General features: G+C 36.3%; 1 protein-coding gene across 3 annotated transcripts in view; it reads right to left on the minus strand.

Annotated features, from left to right (window-relative positions):
• ZGRF1 (zinc finger GRF-type containing 1) overlaps window positions 1–15,728 on the minus strand; it is a 40,469-nt gene that overhangs the window by 18,140 nt on the left and 6,601 nt on the right. Inside the window, exons 6-16 of one of the 3 annotated variants that reach the window (XM_067468644.1) lie at window positions 12,877–14,839; window positions 12,192–12,268; window positions 9,876–9,974; window positions 8,071–8,176; window positions 7,195–7,298; window positions 6,038–6,194; window positions 4,281–4,894; window positions 3,501–3,633; window positions 2,385–2,563; window positions 1,361–1,548; window positions 723–862 (exon numbers count right to left, since the gene is read on the minus strand). In XM_067468644.1, coding sequence (XP_067324745.1) covers window positions 723–862; window positions 1,361–1,548; window positions 2,385–2,563; window positions 3,501–3,633; window positions 4,281–4,894; window positions 6,038–6,194; window positions 7,195–7,298; window positions 8,071–8,176; window positions 9,876–9,974; window positions 12,192–12,268; window positions 12,877–14,839 — 3,760 coding nt within the window. Of the gene's footprint in view, window positions 1–722; window positions 863–1,360; window positions 1,549–2,384; window positions 2,564–3,500; window positions 3,634–4,235; window positions 4,895–6,037; window positions 6,195–7,194; window positions 7,299–8,070; window positions 8,177–9,875; window positions 9,975–12,191; window positions 12,269–12,876; window positions 14,840–15,728 lie in introns of all 3 variants that reach the window. The other 2 variants (XM_060779073.2, XM_060779074.2) reach the window with 2 other exon arrangements.

Here is a 15,728-nt window from a genome sequence, read left to right on the forward strand (position 1 = left end):
CTTGTATCACAGCTTTAAAAGATCTCCCAGAAACCAATATTTCACAGTTATTATAATTTACAAAACTTGGTTCTTCTCCCATTCCCCAATAGATTGAGATAAAGCCCGGAATGAATGTCCTTATCATACAGCTACTGTTATCTTGGTCTTTGACTGAAAGATGAAGTTAAGAAAAACTATGCTATAAAATGGATGGAATATATGTACCTGAAGAAAAAAAATTAAAAATAAAAACAAAACCACGAATATATAAATTTAACCTCATGAGGTACGTGAATATTGAATACTTATTTGGGAATGAGACATTGTGAAAACGATTGTTTGTGTTAAATACCATTTTGCTACAAAACCTCAGTTCACTAGCTGAAAGTGGCATACATAACAAAGCAGTTCTTTTGCAGAGAAATCTATAACCTACAATCAAACCATTCCATGTTAGGAATGGCAGTTTTCCTCTCCATGTTAATCAATTATCTTGCAAATGCATAGGCGGACTCATTATTTTCAAAGACAAATCTTAACATGATATGCTTAAATGTGTCATATTAAAAAAAGTAAAAACACAAAAGAGAGAAACTAAAAGCAAACAATTAGTGGGGGAATGCTTAGAATTTATCAAGATTTACTAAATATAAAACTATTGTTTCCATTGTAATTTCTTGTGTCTAATTAAAACTTTTATATATTTTTCCAATTTTAAAAATATTATAAAGATCACCAACCTTTGCTATACATTGAGGAAGGCTCCTTTTGGTTCAGTTTCAGATATAATTTAGCTTTGGAATCATCATCAAAGCTAGCCTTTTCAATATTTATTTTTTTTAGTTTATTGAATTTCTTTCTTTGCATTTCAAAAGTTTTCCTGAGGAAATAATATCCATACAAAGAATAAGATTTTATGATTTCTGCACACAATCTACACATGTAAACAAATAATTGAGGTAATTTATCATGAGACTAGAACTTATTTGGGGAACAAGTAAACAATATGAATGCACATTAAGTCTGACTGAATAATATCCATAAAACTTCAGGTAAAACTTATCAATATGACCATTATCCAAGTTTATGATCCAAATACAGAAGCAGAAGAATGAGAAACTTTAAAAATTCTATACTAAAATCCAAGAAGAAATTGACCACACATCAAATCAGAATTTGTTCTTAATCACAAACGATGGGAACGCAAAAGTAGGCTACAGAGAAGATGGAAGATTGCAGGAAAATTTGGTCTAGGATCAAGAAATGAAGCAGGAAAATAACCGATTGAATTTTGTGTGGCCAATACTCTGTCAATTGCAAATACATTCTCCAAAGAGATGACTATATATATGGACATCACCTTAATATTCTAGCATACCTTATCAAAAGCTGGCACTCTTCATACAGGGGAATTTTTTGACATCTCAAATAGGTTCCAATACTCTTCACATCATGAAGTATAACACTAGGCCTAGTCTCCATCTGGGCAGGTTGTACATCATCAAACCACTTAAAAAAGTCACACCTATCAGCTTTAGGCGCATCACAGGAATAGAAAAGGCGCCCCTGGAACAAAATGCAAAATATAAGAAACATACATTAAAAAGCAGAACACACATGTGCACATATATACACATATATGCAAACATAAACATTTGACAAACCTATCAGTTGGTAAGGCATTTTTTCAACTAGCTAGCTGCAACAGCTGATGGAAAATACCTCACAGAGTAGGATCTCTTCAAGGGCATGAGAGGTATTCTTAGTGACGTAAAAACAACTTGCAAAGAACAGCAGACTTAAGGGACTAGTATTTAATTGAACAGATTTAGGATTCCATTCTAAAGTGAAACTAGAAAAGTTAATCAGATCAGCTGACTGATCTCTCATATTTTTACATTTTTCCCCAAATCTGATTAAAATTGCAAACTTAGTTGAGGAAAGGGCTTAGCACTTTCTTTTTCTTACCATTACAATACACATAAATTGTGACAAAAACACATCATTTTGTGCGGGTATACTATTATATTTTGAAATATAATGGATTTCATTCTCCATAAATATCTCCTCTGCACAAAACTTGAGATTTTTATGTGAATTCTGCTAAATTATGTGGCAAAATTTTACTAAGATATGACCCAAGTAGATAGTAGCATACATGAAAATTCCAGTAATGGGTCACCCAATCTTACATTCCACTGTGTCACGTCCTACAGCTATTTATTTTTGAAAACATTATATTGAAATTAGCTCCAATTAAATGGGCAATGAATTGATTTTTTTTAAAAAAATAAACAAATCTGTGTACACTCATCTGCAATCATGTCAACTCTACTTGTTAAGCCATGTAAAAAGACAATTGTGTAAATTTTACAGTTTTAGTTAAATCTCCAGAAACATACCTTATTCCGTCCTTCCTTTTTAACTGTAACTAATTTAGCCACAATTTTGTGTTTGCAGAGTGGTGCAAAAAGTTCTTCTCCTTCCCTTTCTTTTACTGAGGTATAGAATGATATATCCACTTTCTCAAGAGCTTTATGTAACTTTTGTGACAGCTCAAACAGCAATATATTTAAGTGTTCTTTATGGAATAAAAAAAAGAAACAACAATGAATGCATTTCAACACTTCAAAGTACAGGGGGAAAATGACTTTACATCTTCATCATAAAGAGGCAGTTTGAGCACTGGATTATGAACTTGGAGATCAAATTTGAATCCCTGTTTCGAAACTGAAGCTCACTATGGACCTCATTACACTGGGGGTGGGAGGTGAATGTACGTGCCCCCATCACAAATGATATGCCTCTGTCCGTTTCTACTTAACCATGTGCTTCATCCCACATCATACATCTATCCATCTTTGAAAATGTTGCTGTAACTGTACAATTGCAAACTTTCAAAATTCTGCAATTGTACAAAATCTCTGACACTGGCACTCCACTGATGTCAGAATGGGAGGAGACAGTTAACTCCTTCCAAACCTCATTCGTGGATTGCTCATGTCGCAGATTTTTAAAAAATAAAGAGGAAATAATTATTACCAGTCCTTCCCTGTGTCTAAAGGAGAATGACAGCAGGAGCATCAGGAGGCATGAACATGTAAAAAAAACCGAAGTAAATGGGCAACTCCACCACTTCCCACCTCAAGGAAAAATATTTGTTTCTAAGTGATTCCTGCCCATTTCTAGAAACCACCAATTTCTACATGCTATATAGATGGAATCCCACCAGCAACCTACAGAATGGCTCTTATGTTGTTTGATAGGACCCGTGGGATTTCGTCTTTGAAGCATATAGAAACGGAGGCCACCCTCCATGTGATGAGGTCTCAAGTGACCTTGTACAAGTTGCCTCACAACAAGGCACTGGCAAACTCCCTCTGAACAAAATTTGCCAGGAAAAAGAATACACTGCATCTTTATGGTTGACTCTGCGTTGCTTTAATTGAAAAAAGGGTATAAACAATACTCATATTCTAAGCCAGACTCAATAACAGAATAAAAAGCATCAGCCATACCCATCAAAGCAGTAGTAAAGACTTGCTTGTAATGTGCAAGGGACTGAAATTCAACTGGGATATGCATCTGCCTTTTAAGGACATCTGCACATCTCACTGTTTCTGCACTGGGAAAGATAAGTCCATGGGCATTCTAGAAAATAAAATATCATGCATTCAGTATACCATCTTTCCCTCCTTTGTAATATGGAATTACTGAATATCACCTGCAGTCATGGGTTAATATCTGTTTGTTGACCAAGGCAGTAAAGTTGTTGTTTGGCATTCATGACCACAACATCTTATTAGATCATTCATAACCATAGATACCCATAGTTCTCTAATTCAATCAAAATGGAAAGCTACATTTCATTGAAGATTCCCTTATTTAACTGCAACTTGCAACAAAGGGAGCAAAAAAGGGCTCACATATATCTATTTAATAATAAGAAGAAGCAACTCAATGTTTCAGATAGACACAAACGCCATTTAATTTTCTAAAATGCCTACGGATAAAAATATCTTGGCAACTTTTCAGAATATGCAAGAATAAAAATACCCAAGTTTTCTAAATAAGTACTAATGCGAAATATGTAACTACTTTCGTGTTAAGCCGCTTTGAGTCTCTTTTGGGAGAGATAAAGCGAGGTATAAATATAATAACAACAACAATAAAGAGTACTACATGTTTACCACTCATTTAGAAAGCTGCTTTGGCATTTTCTACTTCTATGGCTTTTAAGAACAGTTATGTACCTTGATGTGTCTGTTTATGCTACTGCAGTTCAGTTGACTTAATACCTTTGCTGCTTCCTTGGTGGAAAACTTCTGATTTAAGTGCAGAGAAAGTTTATTTCCTTCTGAAACAGAATCTTGACTACTAAAATTTCTTGGCTGTTTACAAAGCATGCTTTTCATTGTCTGTGGGTGCCCAGAGTCTGGAGTGCTGTTATTGAAGGCATCACTCCAACTTGCTTCTGTGTCATTCAGTGGCATTCCTAAGACACACTCATCTCGGATGTCATCAGTCATGACCACTTCATTCGTGTTTTGAGTTCTTAAATTACTAGAAGTTGTGTTTTGGTATTTCTGCCACTTGCTTTCTTTCTTTTGTTCAGCCACAGTAGGAAATGCACATTCTGTAGGCACTCTTTGTCTTTCTTCTAGACTGTTATTGGCTACAGACATTTCACACATCCTGTCTTCAGGGTCTGATACTTCTAGCTTGTCATACATGTTGACTTCTGACAAATTGAAGGATTGTTGGTCTTGCTCACATATCTTTACACTAGAATGAACCTCTGAGTCTGAAAAATCATCATCTATAGGTATAGTCACAAAGGGAGTTCGCATTCTAAAACTGGGTAAGTTTATCAACATGTCATTACTTCCTGGACTAGCAGATTCTTCTATTCCTATAAAGAAGAGAGTTTAAGAAAGCTGCTAAGTCAGACATTTTCAAACAAGGTCTTGGGAATGACACAAATCAGTATTTTGATGCCCCCTCCCTCCTTGGACATTGGAGTTTCCTTGAAACTCAACTATTTTGCGGTAGCCTTTAGACCAGAGCTTTCCAAGTATTTCATGCTGAGTAGACACTTTTTAGACATGCATCATTTTGTAACACAGTAATTCAGTTTTACTAGCAAACCAGAGATCAAGCCAACTCCTTATAAGAGATTTGGGAACTTGTATACATTGTAGTATCAACTTGTATGGGGACACAACATATATCATGAAAATCTTTAATTTATATTTTAAAACATATATAATTTGTAAGATAATAACATTCATTTCCAAGATTGTCATTTCTCATTATGTTCGTGTGAACAACCTACACATTGCAGCCGACACTAACGTGTCACAACACACAGAGCTTTAGACTATTTAGAGTCAGTTCGTGACTAACTTACATCCTCTTTATTTCAATTGGGTTCCAAAGTCTGGTCCCAACACATTTGATGCAATTGTTATTCAATATGTAAGCTTGCATTTCATTCTCAGAAGATAAACTTAGCATGAGTAAGGATGTTGACATGGAATGTCATGCATATCTTAGTGATACTAGTATCAAGGACTTCTATGTCTTGATAGTCAGCTTTGACCCAAGAGTATCCTAAACCCTATAAAGCCCTGAATAATAAAGGAAAATGGGATATGTCAGCACTCTTTGCTGTAAACCGCTGTTTGTTAATATAACAAGTCTTACTAAGATTCCCCAATTTGTCAATTATTCTGTACAAGAGAAAATTTATTTATTTACCTCGAAGGAGACTCAAGACAGCTTACAACAGAGGCAATACCATGCCTTAAACCACTTACAGTTCCAAAAGTTGTGCCATAGTCATTGCACATATTCCAAATCTGTTATTGCACTGCACTATTATAATTCACAGGGAGTACTTTCACATATAGAACTCCTCCCATTAATGAAACAAAAGATTGGAGTCTACATCTCTGAGTCTATATACTAATCCATATACTAATATGTCTTGCATATTAAATTGTATAGATCCTTGCATTTTAATTGTGTACAGCAAAAAGGAAACATTCTTAACTGAAAAGACTTCTTGTATTGTCTGCAGGCAAATCTGGAACAATTCTGGGCACCTGGAATGCCTGCTCTTGCAAGTCTCTTGCTGTCTTTTTTCTATGTGAACTTGAAGAAGAGTGACAGTCAGATGACTGCAAAGGATTCCATTGGGTTGAGAATATCTGCATAATAAAATTTATAAAGCTTGGAGATCAAAGAAATATATTCTATATTTTTTTCTAACTGCCATGCGGAGGCTTTGCCTAAAAAGCAGTATAAAACACTTAAATAAATACATTGAACAAGTTAATGACAACAAAAATAAAATGGCTATTTGCAGAATATACAGTTAAGCATACATAATAACTTGTAGCAATACACAGAATTATTTTTAAACTACCCAGTTCTTAATATTCTATTTCTAATGTGATGCTGTGATTATAGGATGCATACACTGGTTCTAAAATTTCCATGAAAAATCATAGCTGGGAAAAAATCCCTTTGTTTAAAAAACTACAGGCATAGTAAATTTTTATGCAGGGGTTCCTTGAGACCTAAAAATATTTCAAGGGTTGTTATAAGATTAAAAAGTAGGGAGAGGCTTCCCAGAAAAATGTACACCCTACTCATACACATAATGAAAAAGAAATGTTATCATTTTCATTCACAATGAGTGGGAAGAATCTGAACTGCTCTACTACTAATCCCCATAAACACATTTCCATGTTCTTACCTTCTAATCCCAATTACACAAAACATGCTATGGACTAAAAATCACATTTCCATATTTATATGAGAGAGGGAAAATTACTTAGATGGTCTCTCTCTCTCTCTCTCTCACGTTATGTATATATAAGGCAGGGAGGGAGGAAAATACGAAGAGATTGATTATTGTCTATCAGTAAGGACAGGGAATAATCTTAAAGTCAGTAGCTACTTCAATGATTACCCAACCTTCTATTACTGTCAAGAAAATAAAGGAAGTGGGGAGCAGTGTAGTGATGTTCCAAGAATAAGTTACTGAGTTGACTCTGACTCTCTCAGGACTTGTACACGGCCTCCTGACAAACTCTTTAAAAAGGAAAACTGCACTCTGGGTAGAAAAAACCTGCACAAAAGTGGTTTGTGGGGTCATGTTATTTCCCTATTGATGGTGAAATGAAGTAAGCTGTTCAATCATACCATATTAAGATCCCCTGAAGCACATGTTGTGAAACCCAAATTTAGATTTGAGGAAGAATTTGTCATCATCTGGTTTCCAGGTTGAGAAGACTCATTGAATGTCACTGTTAATAAGAACATACAAACAAAATTGCACTTCTTATTAAGCTTTGGTCTCTGTTGGTTCTATTGCACTAGGACTGTGAAGCCTCTTTTCACCATAAACCACACACTGTCCAATAACTAGAAGTTTATTAAAGATGAGTATAAAAAGTTCAAAAGGTTAATTCCATGAAATCAGAGTCCAAATATCAATTCACAGAAAGTCCCCAAAAGCAGTTTACAAAGATTTCCATATACAAGATAACATGAATCCAAGGCAGGCAAGCTATGCCACACATGAACTAAAGCAAAAACAGCTTAGAAACTTGAGTATGAGAATTACAAGAACATAGGCCCCCCAAAAACTGAGAGATCTTCACCTGAATGCAGCATTACTCTCACAAGGAATTGTCTCAGCATGAACCATTTTTTAAAGCCTCAATTGCCTCCCAACACATCATTTCTCACACACCTGCTTTCCCGCTCCTTATCTTTAATTCGCTGGGGAAAGCGAGTCTGTCTTAATTGCATGCCCTGTTTTCGCAGCTTCAATCACTTTGACCTAGACAAACATTTGTCTACCACATTTCCCTCAGCCTGCACTTCTGGCTGGGTCCCATGGGAATGGATATCACCTTCTCCATTCACTTTGCACTACCCAGGAGAAGATTCCAAAACAACTCTCTTGGGGCTGGGGCTGCTTCCATTCTCCTCTTAATCTCTCCCAGCATCCTCCTCATCTGAACACTCAGAATCTGACCAGGCTACAACAGGTTCATACTGACAATCACTTACAAAACTCATTATTAGTATCTTCTTCTTCAGCAAAGCTGAATTCCTTGTTAACATTTTCATCTGCAACATGGAACTCATCTTCCAAAAGGTTCTTTGAACCTAGAATCTAGGACAGGAAAAGTTAAATCAATATCCTTATTTTATTTCAGACATACAAAGGTACTTGGATAAATTCTAAGCATCACCAAAGGCATATCAACGTGGCTTCAAATTCCTAAAGGGCCTAGCTCTTTCAACAATGAAAAGCACCTTGTTCTTCAGATTTAGAGCTCTGTATTACACTACCAAAGTTAAATAGTTTGAATGTAAAGTTTGAATGTATACATAATTATTTTACCACATAATTTAAGAACAAAATTTTATCCTGAATGTTTTAATTCAAGGGAGATAAAGACTTTGTTTTCTTAAAATTTCAAATGAGTTGGATCCAAAGGGAAATCTGCCCCTTCAAGTTATAGACACCAACAGCACTCTTTGCTGCAAGTAACACTCTGTTCAAGAATCTATTAAATTAAGCCAATGTAGTTTTTATTCCAAAATGTATACATCAATTTAACTGGCTCAGTGGCTATTTCAGAGGACTCATGAAAGGGTAACAAAATGTTATCTATTTTACTGTTATTGGCCAAGTTCCAATGGGATGCTTTTACTAATGAAACTGCTTCCATCAGTAAATTTTGGGGAAGAGGCATTTGCCTCGCTCTACTGTAGACACTTGTGATCCAGACTACTCTGGTGTCTCCTGGCTCACCTTGGGTCTCTACTGTAACCTTACCCCAGAGAGAGAATTGGTGAATTTTATGTCTCAAGCACCCCCCAAAAAGCTCATTTTAGGTGCACTATAAGCAATATAATGTACATGTGTGTGTACATGGTGTGATCTTTTGAGAAGAGATCCGAAGATGTGGTACCACTACACGAGCAAGAAGAAAATCCATGGCAAGAAAAACAGATAATCAAATTTCCCCTACTGTATTTTAGCAAACTTGATAACAAATTCAGAGATTTCTCTGAAGACCCAAAATGAATTTAGGGACAGGAAGTATTTTTTTTCATGAAGTGCTTTGAAAAGATACTTTATAATTTTTCTGAGAGTCATATTTTTAAAGTTTATTCATAGATTTTTAAAGCTGTCTAAAAATAATAATCTCTCCAGTTTACCTTAATAAAGCCAGACAGCACAGGGCTTTCTGGTTCTTGAGCTGAGAAAAAATAAGGATCCTTTGCAGTAATTTCAAAATCTGTCATATCACCATCTGGATCGAACATAAGAGGTGAGCTGGGCTGTCTTATCATTAGCTCACTAGTGGCCGATCCTTTCAGCTGGTACCCATGAAATTCAACTTGCTACATACATTTATTTAAACAGATAACGTAAAATAAAAAGAAAAGGGAAGATGCTATAAGAAAACAATGTCAATTTACTTTGTTATGTTTTTAAAGGAATATTGGAAAAACTATGCAGCTAAGAATGCAGAACTGGTTCATTTTAACTGGAGTAAATAATCTAAGAATCTTTAGAATACACATTCCTATAGTGCTGTTACTCTCCAGAGCAAATTCCAGTTAAAGTTAAACAGGAGCTCAAGATCGTCTGAGCTACTATTAATATTGGAGTTCACAAAGAGCTTGCGAACTGGTGAAGGCAAATGGTAGGCTAAGATACCATACTGTATCTACCTGTTGAAAATCCAGTTTTGAAAGCTGTTTGATAAACTTAAGCCCTTCTTCGAATGGGGGGGGGGGGGGGGGAATGAAGTTTCCTACTTGTTCCTTTTATTAAATAAATAATGAAAAGAAAATACCTTTGATGAACCATCTTCTACTACAAAAGGACTGTTGTCAGATAGCAGATTTTCGTTTGATGGTGTGGGTTTCTCTACATAACTATCTGAAAAGGAAATCTACAAATAAATAATTAAAAATGGGGTAAGAGAAACACAACCACTATGTACTTGACACATTTTTTGTTCAAAATAGCAACCTTCTCAAGCCTCTATTAGTTATTTGTTATGCATATAATTCAGATTGCTTACTGTATTGTGTATGTGTGCATTGGTTTTCAATTTTCTTTAACCTCTTTGTTGTGGGAGGGGCTGCGGATCATGTGATCAGGTCTGGGCTTGTTCAGGACTCAGACTCCATTTTAGAACATGTTTTAGATTTTAGTAGGCACAAGTGTATGCCTTTAAATTTCAGTAAGATGCATGCTTAGAAATTTCATTGGACTTAGAGACTAGACAGGGACTCTATTAGATTCTCAGAACAGAGAGATGCTTTGGACTATGGACTGTTGACTCTAAGGAAGATGCCCTGCGTTACCTACACAGAGAAACTACTTCAAATCCACTTGTAACTGGATTAACAAGCGAAGTATATGTATGCTGAATATATGAAGCTTGTGAGTAAATCAACTATGTTACTTTTAAAGAAGTCTGCTTATTTTTGTCTTGAGAGCATGATTTAAAAGCAAATATATTTTAAGGAGGAGTAGATGTTTTTAGGCAACTAAAGGTACAGTTCTGAAACTGCTGAATATATAAATGCTGGTAAATGCCATTTTTAGTTATGACCCTTAACAGATCATGCTTCTACCTAGAGGTTTATGGCATCATTTTTCAAAAGCTTGTAATATCATAAAAATATAACATTTCGAAAAAGGTTCTGTAGATTTCCATTTTCCAAAAGGTCATGAGATCAGTGGTTTTCCAATTTTTTTTTCAAAAACATTGATACATACAGTGAGTGGACCCTTCGTACACATCAGAGTTTGGTACCAGGACCCTGATCCCCATGGATACTAATATCTGTGGATGCTCCTGTCCCATTATAAACACAGGCAAAATAAAATAGTGCACCTTAAATAAAATTGCAAAAATCAATGTTTGCTTTTTATTTTTCAAAATATCTGCAAGCCATGGAAGGTGGAGTATGTGGATACAAAATCCTTGCATACTGACAATTGACTGTTGTAAAATACAGCATTGTATTTTTCTCTTCCAGCCTTTGCTAATTACTATAGAGGACACATAACTCTCTGGAATATTTTTGAGAAGAGCTAAATACTCTAAAGCAGTGTTTCTCAACCTGGGGGTCGGGACCCCTGAGGGGGTCGTGAGGGGGTGTCAGAGGGGTCACCAAAGACCATCAGAAAACATAATATTTTCTCTTTGTTATGGGTGTTCTGTGTGGGAAGTTTGGTCCAATTCTATCTTTGATGGGGTTCAGAATGCTATTTCATTGTGGGTGAACTATGAATCCCAACAACTACAACTCCCAAATAGCAAGGTCTATTTTCTCCAAACTCTACCAGTGTTCACATTTGGGCATATTGATTATCTGTGCCAAGTTTGATCGAGATCCATCACTGTTTGAGTCCACAGTGATGTAGGTGAACTACAACTCCAAAAACTCAAGGTCAATGTCCACCAGACTCTCCCAGTATTTCTCTTGGCCATGGGAATTCTGTGTGCCAAGTTTGATTCAATTCCATCACTGGTGGAGTTCAAAAGGCTCTTTGATTTTAGGTGAACTATAAATCCCAGCAACTCCAAAATTCCTAAATGACAAAATCAATCCCCTCCAACCCCACCAGTATTCAAATCTGAGAGTATCGGGTATTTGTGCCAAATTTGGTCCAGTGAATGAAAATACATCCTGCATATCAGATATTTATATTACGATTCATAACAGTAGCAAAATTAAAGAAATAGCAACGAAAATAACGTTATGGTTGGGGGTCACCACAACAAGAGGACCTTTACTAAGGGGTCGCGGCACTAGGAAGGTTGAGAACCACTGCTCTAAAGGCATGAGATCCCACCTGATCTTGGAAGCTAAGCAGAGTCAAGCTTGTTTACTCCTTGGATGGGAAATCCCCAATGAATAACAAGTGCTCTAGGCTACATTTCATAGTTAAGGAACTGGCAAAACCATCTGAGTATTCCTTGCCAAAGAGCATCCTATGAAATTCAAGTGTCGCCATAAATTGATAGCAAGTTGAAGTCACATATGCATACACACACACACATACATGTTAGGAGGAGGGAAATACAGGTATAATAATTTTTGCTGCAATTTAATTAGATTTAAATCCTATATTTAAAATGCAGGAGGATTACCAATTTAGGAACACCAGAATGTACAGGAGGTGGTATCTGCACTTCTACAGAAGACACTTCAACGAAGTTTTGCTTAGCTAGGAAAAAAGGGAAAAAGCATAGTTAGCCTGATCCACAAGACAAGCATATAAACAAAATATTTAAAAGATACTTTACACATCTTATGTATAAGGAGCAGAAAATTACACATTAGAATGTTAACTTCTAAAGGTATTTTAAAGCAACTATAATAAACTGAAACATAATATTTATGGTCCATATGTGAGAGGGAGGGGCGCAGCAAGTTAAACTGCTAAGCTGCAGAACTTGCTGACCTGGAGGTCAGTGGTTCGAATCCGCAGGATGGGGTGAGCTCCTGTTGTTAGCCCCAGCTTTTGCCAACCTAACAGTTTGAAAATAGGAAAATGTGAGTAGATCAATAGGTACTGTTTTGGCAGGAAGGTAATGGCGCTCCATGAAGTCATGCCAGCCACACGGCCTACGAGGCGTCTATGGACAACACAGGCTCTTTGGCTTAGAAATGGAGATGAGCACCACCCCCCAGAGTCGGACTCGACTAGACTTATTGTCAAGGGGAAACCTTTACCCTTTACCCTTACGTCAGAGGGAATTAGGTAAATCAATGAACAGCACTATTTCAACATGTCACACATTAACACTTTTTTAAAAAATAGAAACTAATTACCTTCAGATGCAGTTAGCTTGTGCATCTCTCTTAGTTCATCCTTCTGCAACAGGATGTCTGTATTTTCCTCACTCATTTCCTCCATCGTCTCTAAAGCTGTACTGTGTTTGGTAAGTGAACTTATTAGCTGGAAACCACTTCCCAACGGAGGGATGCTTAAATGATCCATAGATGGTTCATTTATTTCAGGAGCAAAATGTTTTGATGAAGCATACTGGGGGAAACTATGAGAACTGTTACATTTTTCACTGATAGTCAGCAAAGAATTAACAGGTTTCATGTTATCACAGCAAACTAATGGTTCAACATTATGTTCTCTAAGCTCCCTCCATTGTTCATTGCTTTTGTTCATAAAGCTAATATTTGAAGTTGCAGGAACATGAAGAGGTGTATTTGTTTTCTGAAGTTCAGTTGTTTGATCAGAATATTCATTAGCAGCTACTTTACAAGGGACATTTTCCACTAATAAATCAAGATTTCCATGATCTAAGTTTTGAGTAATTGTTGAACTTGCATCGCTTTTTTTGTCAACAATTGTAACATGAAGATTTGCACTGTTTTCCCCAATTCTGTTGGGCATTTCAGAGATTTCATCACAAAGTTGCAATGATTGAGATCCTGATATACAAGTGATCTCGTTAGCCTGTGAAAACGTTGACTGACTATTCTGACTACCACTAGTTTCCTTTTTTTCATGGCTCATTTGAATACCGACTTCACTTTTAATTTTAGGCTCTTCTTTAAGACATGTTGTGCCTTGTAAAACCATGGCATTTCCAGGAATTTCTTCAACTTCTGTGTCACTAAAATCTAATGAGTCCAACAGATTGAAGTTAACCTCTGCAAACTGCTGAGCTGGGTCGAGAACATCTCCACAAACAGAGCCATCTGACAAACCTATTACGGGAGAAGATTCGTTTCGTGAGTCATTGCAAAACACTTCCAAATTATCATTCATTATGTCTTTATTTGAATTGGGATGTTTTTCTTCCAGTGTTTTTGGTGCACCTACACATTTTGCATAATGAATGCTATCCAAAGATGACACAGCTTCAGTGTCACTTTCATTAGTCATGATGCACTCATGTGGTAAAAGGTTTTGCAGATGGTTTTCGACAGAACTTTCAGTAACAGGAGAAATACTGATTTCTGAAAGAGGCACTTGTGAAATTTCATGGCCTTCACTGTACCCACCCCCATTGTCACTCTCTTTGGAGTCCCTTAAAATAGGTGGCAGATCACCAAAAACTTTGTTACATCCAGGATCATCTGTTTTTGTTTCATCTATTTGTTTTGTTAAATGGGAGGGCAAATAAGCGTCCCATCGACTTTTTGTTTGTACACTGTTTTCTAAGGAGCACACTGCATGGCTGTGTCCAGTGGTTTCTTTGTTAGCATTGCTTGTGCACCCCAAGAAAGGCAACATCTTGTTTTTGAGTGGCTCACATAGAAACAGTCCTTCAGGGTGAAATTCTGCTTTCATTAATGTTGATGGTAGATTTTTTGGTGAGACAGTAGTTTCCATCCCTGGGTCTTTGGAAGGTTTTTGCTCCCTATTCAGAAGTCTTAAAATTTGTGCTTTACTTCTGATTTTCTGCAAAGCCACTTCACTACTGTTTGAACAATTGTCTGTCTTGGCTACTCCATCATTCATCTGGTTGTGTAAATGCCCAGCATTTACACAATCAGTATTGCAGTTTTTATTAGGTACTACTTTACATTCCTCAACAAAGTGGGGAAAAGTGATACATGCTATGTCTCCATCATTCTTCATGAAATCATCCTCATTTGATGGAATGAGGTGACATTCTTTCTTTTTCTTGCAAGGAACAGAAAATAATGGAGAAGAAGAATAGAATTCAGGTGGAAAGGATGAATGGAATTCATTGGTTGCCAGTGATACTGCTGCAACAGGTTCTTCTACTGCTGCTTTCTTTTCCAACTGGCGTGGCCCCTTGAAACTCTAGAAAAAGAACATTTTCAGTCTGTGACACATTCAGAAACTGCAAACTTAGAATTAAGAAGCAGGTACTATTCATATACTATTGCTTACCCTATGTGAAAAACTTACATGGATTGATCCCTTGATACTCGACAGAGGATGTACCTGTGCATACACACAAACATATACCTGTCCAAACTTTAATCTTTGTACAAGGAACTGTTGATTGAGTTCCATTCTAAGGAGGAACACTTTAGTTGCTAACATAAGAAAGGCCTTCTTGGAGCTTTGTACAACACTCTTTCCTTGGAAACTGAATAGTGCTTCATTTTGGCACAAGTTGTAATTATATTTTTATTCAGTTTTTGTGCACATCAGAACTAGGCAGTCATTTCTTCAAACCTGATGTCAAATGAATTTGGTTGTTATTATTAATAGGTTGTAACCTTAACTCCAGTAATGTAGCATCCTTTGTCAATTAATCTGCCAGTATTTTATTTGTAACTAATGGCTCTCCACATAGCACTTTCCATACTAAGTGTTTGGTAGGTGATTTTGATTATCCTAAGATGGAACTCATCATATATTGATACTTACTTATATATAATACTTATAAATAATATTACCAACTCTGATAATGTTGCCAGCATTTAAAGGAAATTGCAACCCCTCTATCCATGGGAGATACTTTCCAAGACCTGGAATTCAAAGAAATTCTTAAAATACCTGAAACTGTGGATAATAGCAAAAGCTATCATTTGACTATACTTGAGCTGGAAGCATACTGTATTATCACACCTAGAAAGTCCCACAAATACTAGGGGAGGAAATATTTTTGAAGCATGAGTAAGTAAAACCGTGGTATTCAAATCAACGGATAAGGGGTGGTGATGGATGGAAATAAAATGCA

Source organism: Anolis sagrei, chromosome 5 (assembly GCF_037176765.1).
Source record: "Anolis sagrei isolate rAnoSag1 chromosome 5, rAnoSag1.mat, whole genome shotgun sequence".
Lineage (NCBI taxonomy): Eukaryota > Metazoa > Chordata > Lepidosauria > Squamata > Dactyloidae > Anolis > Anolis sagrei.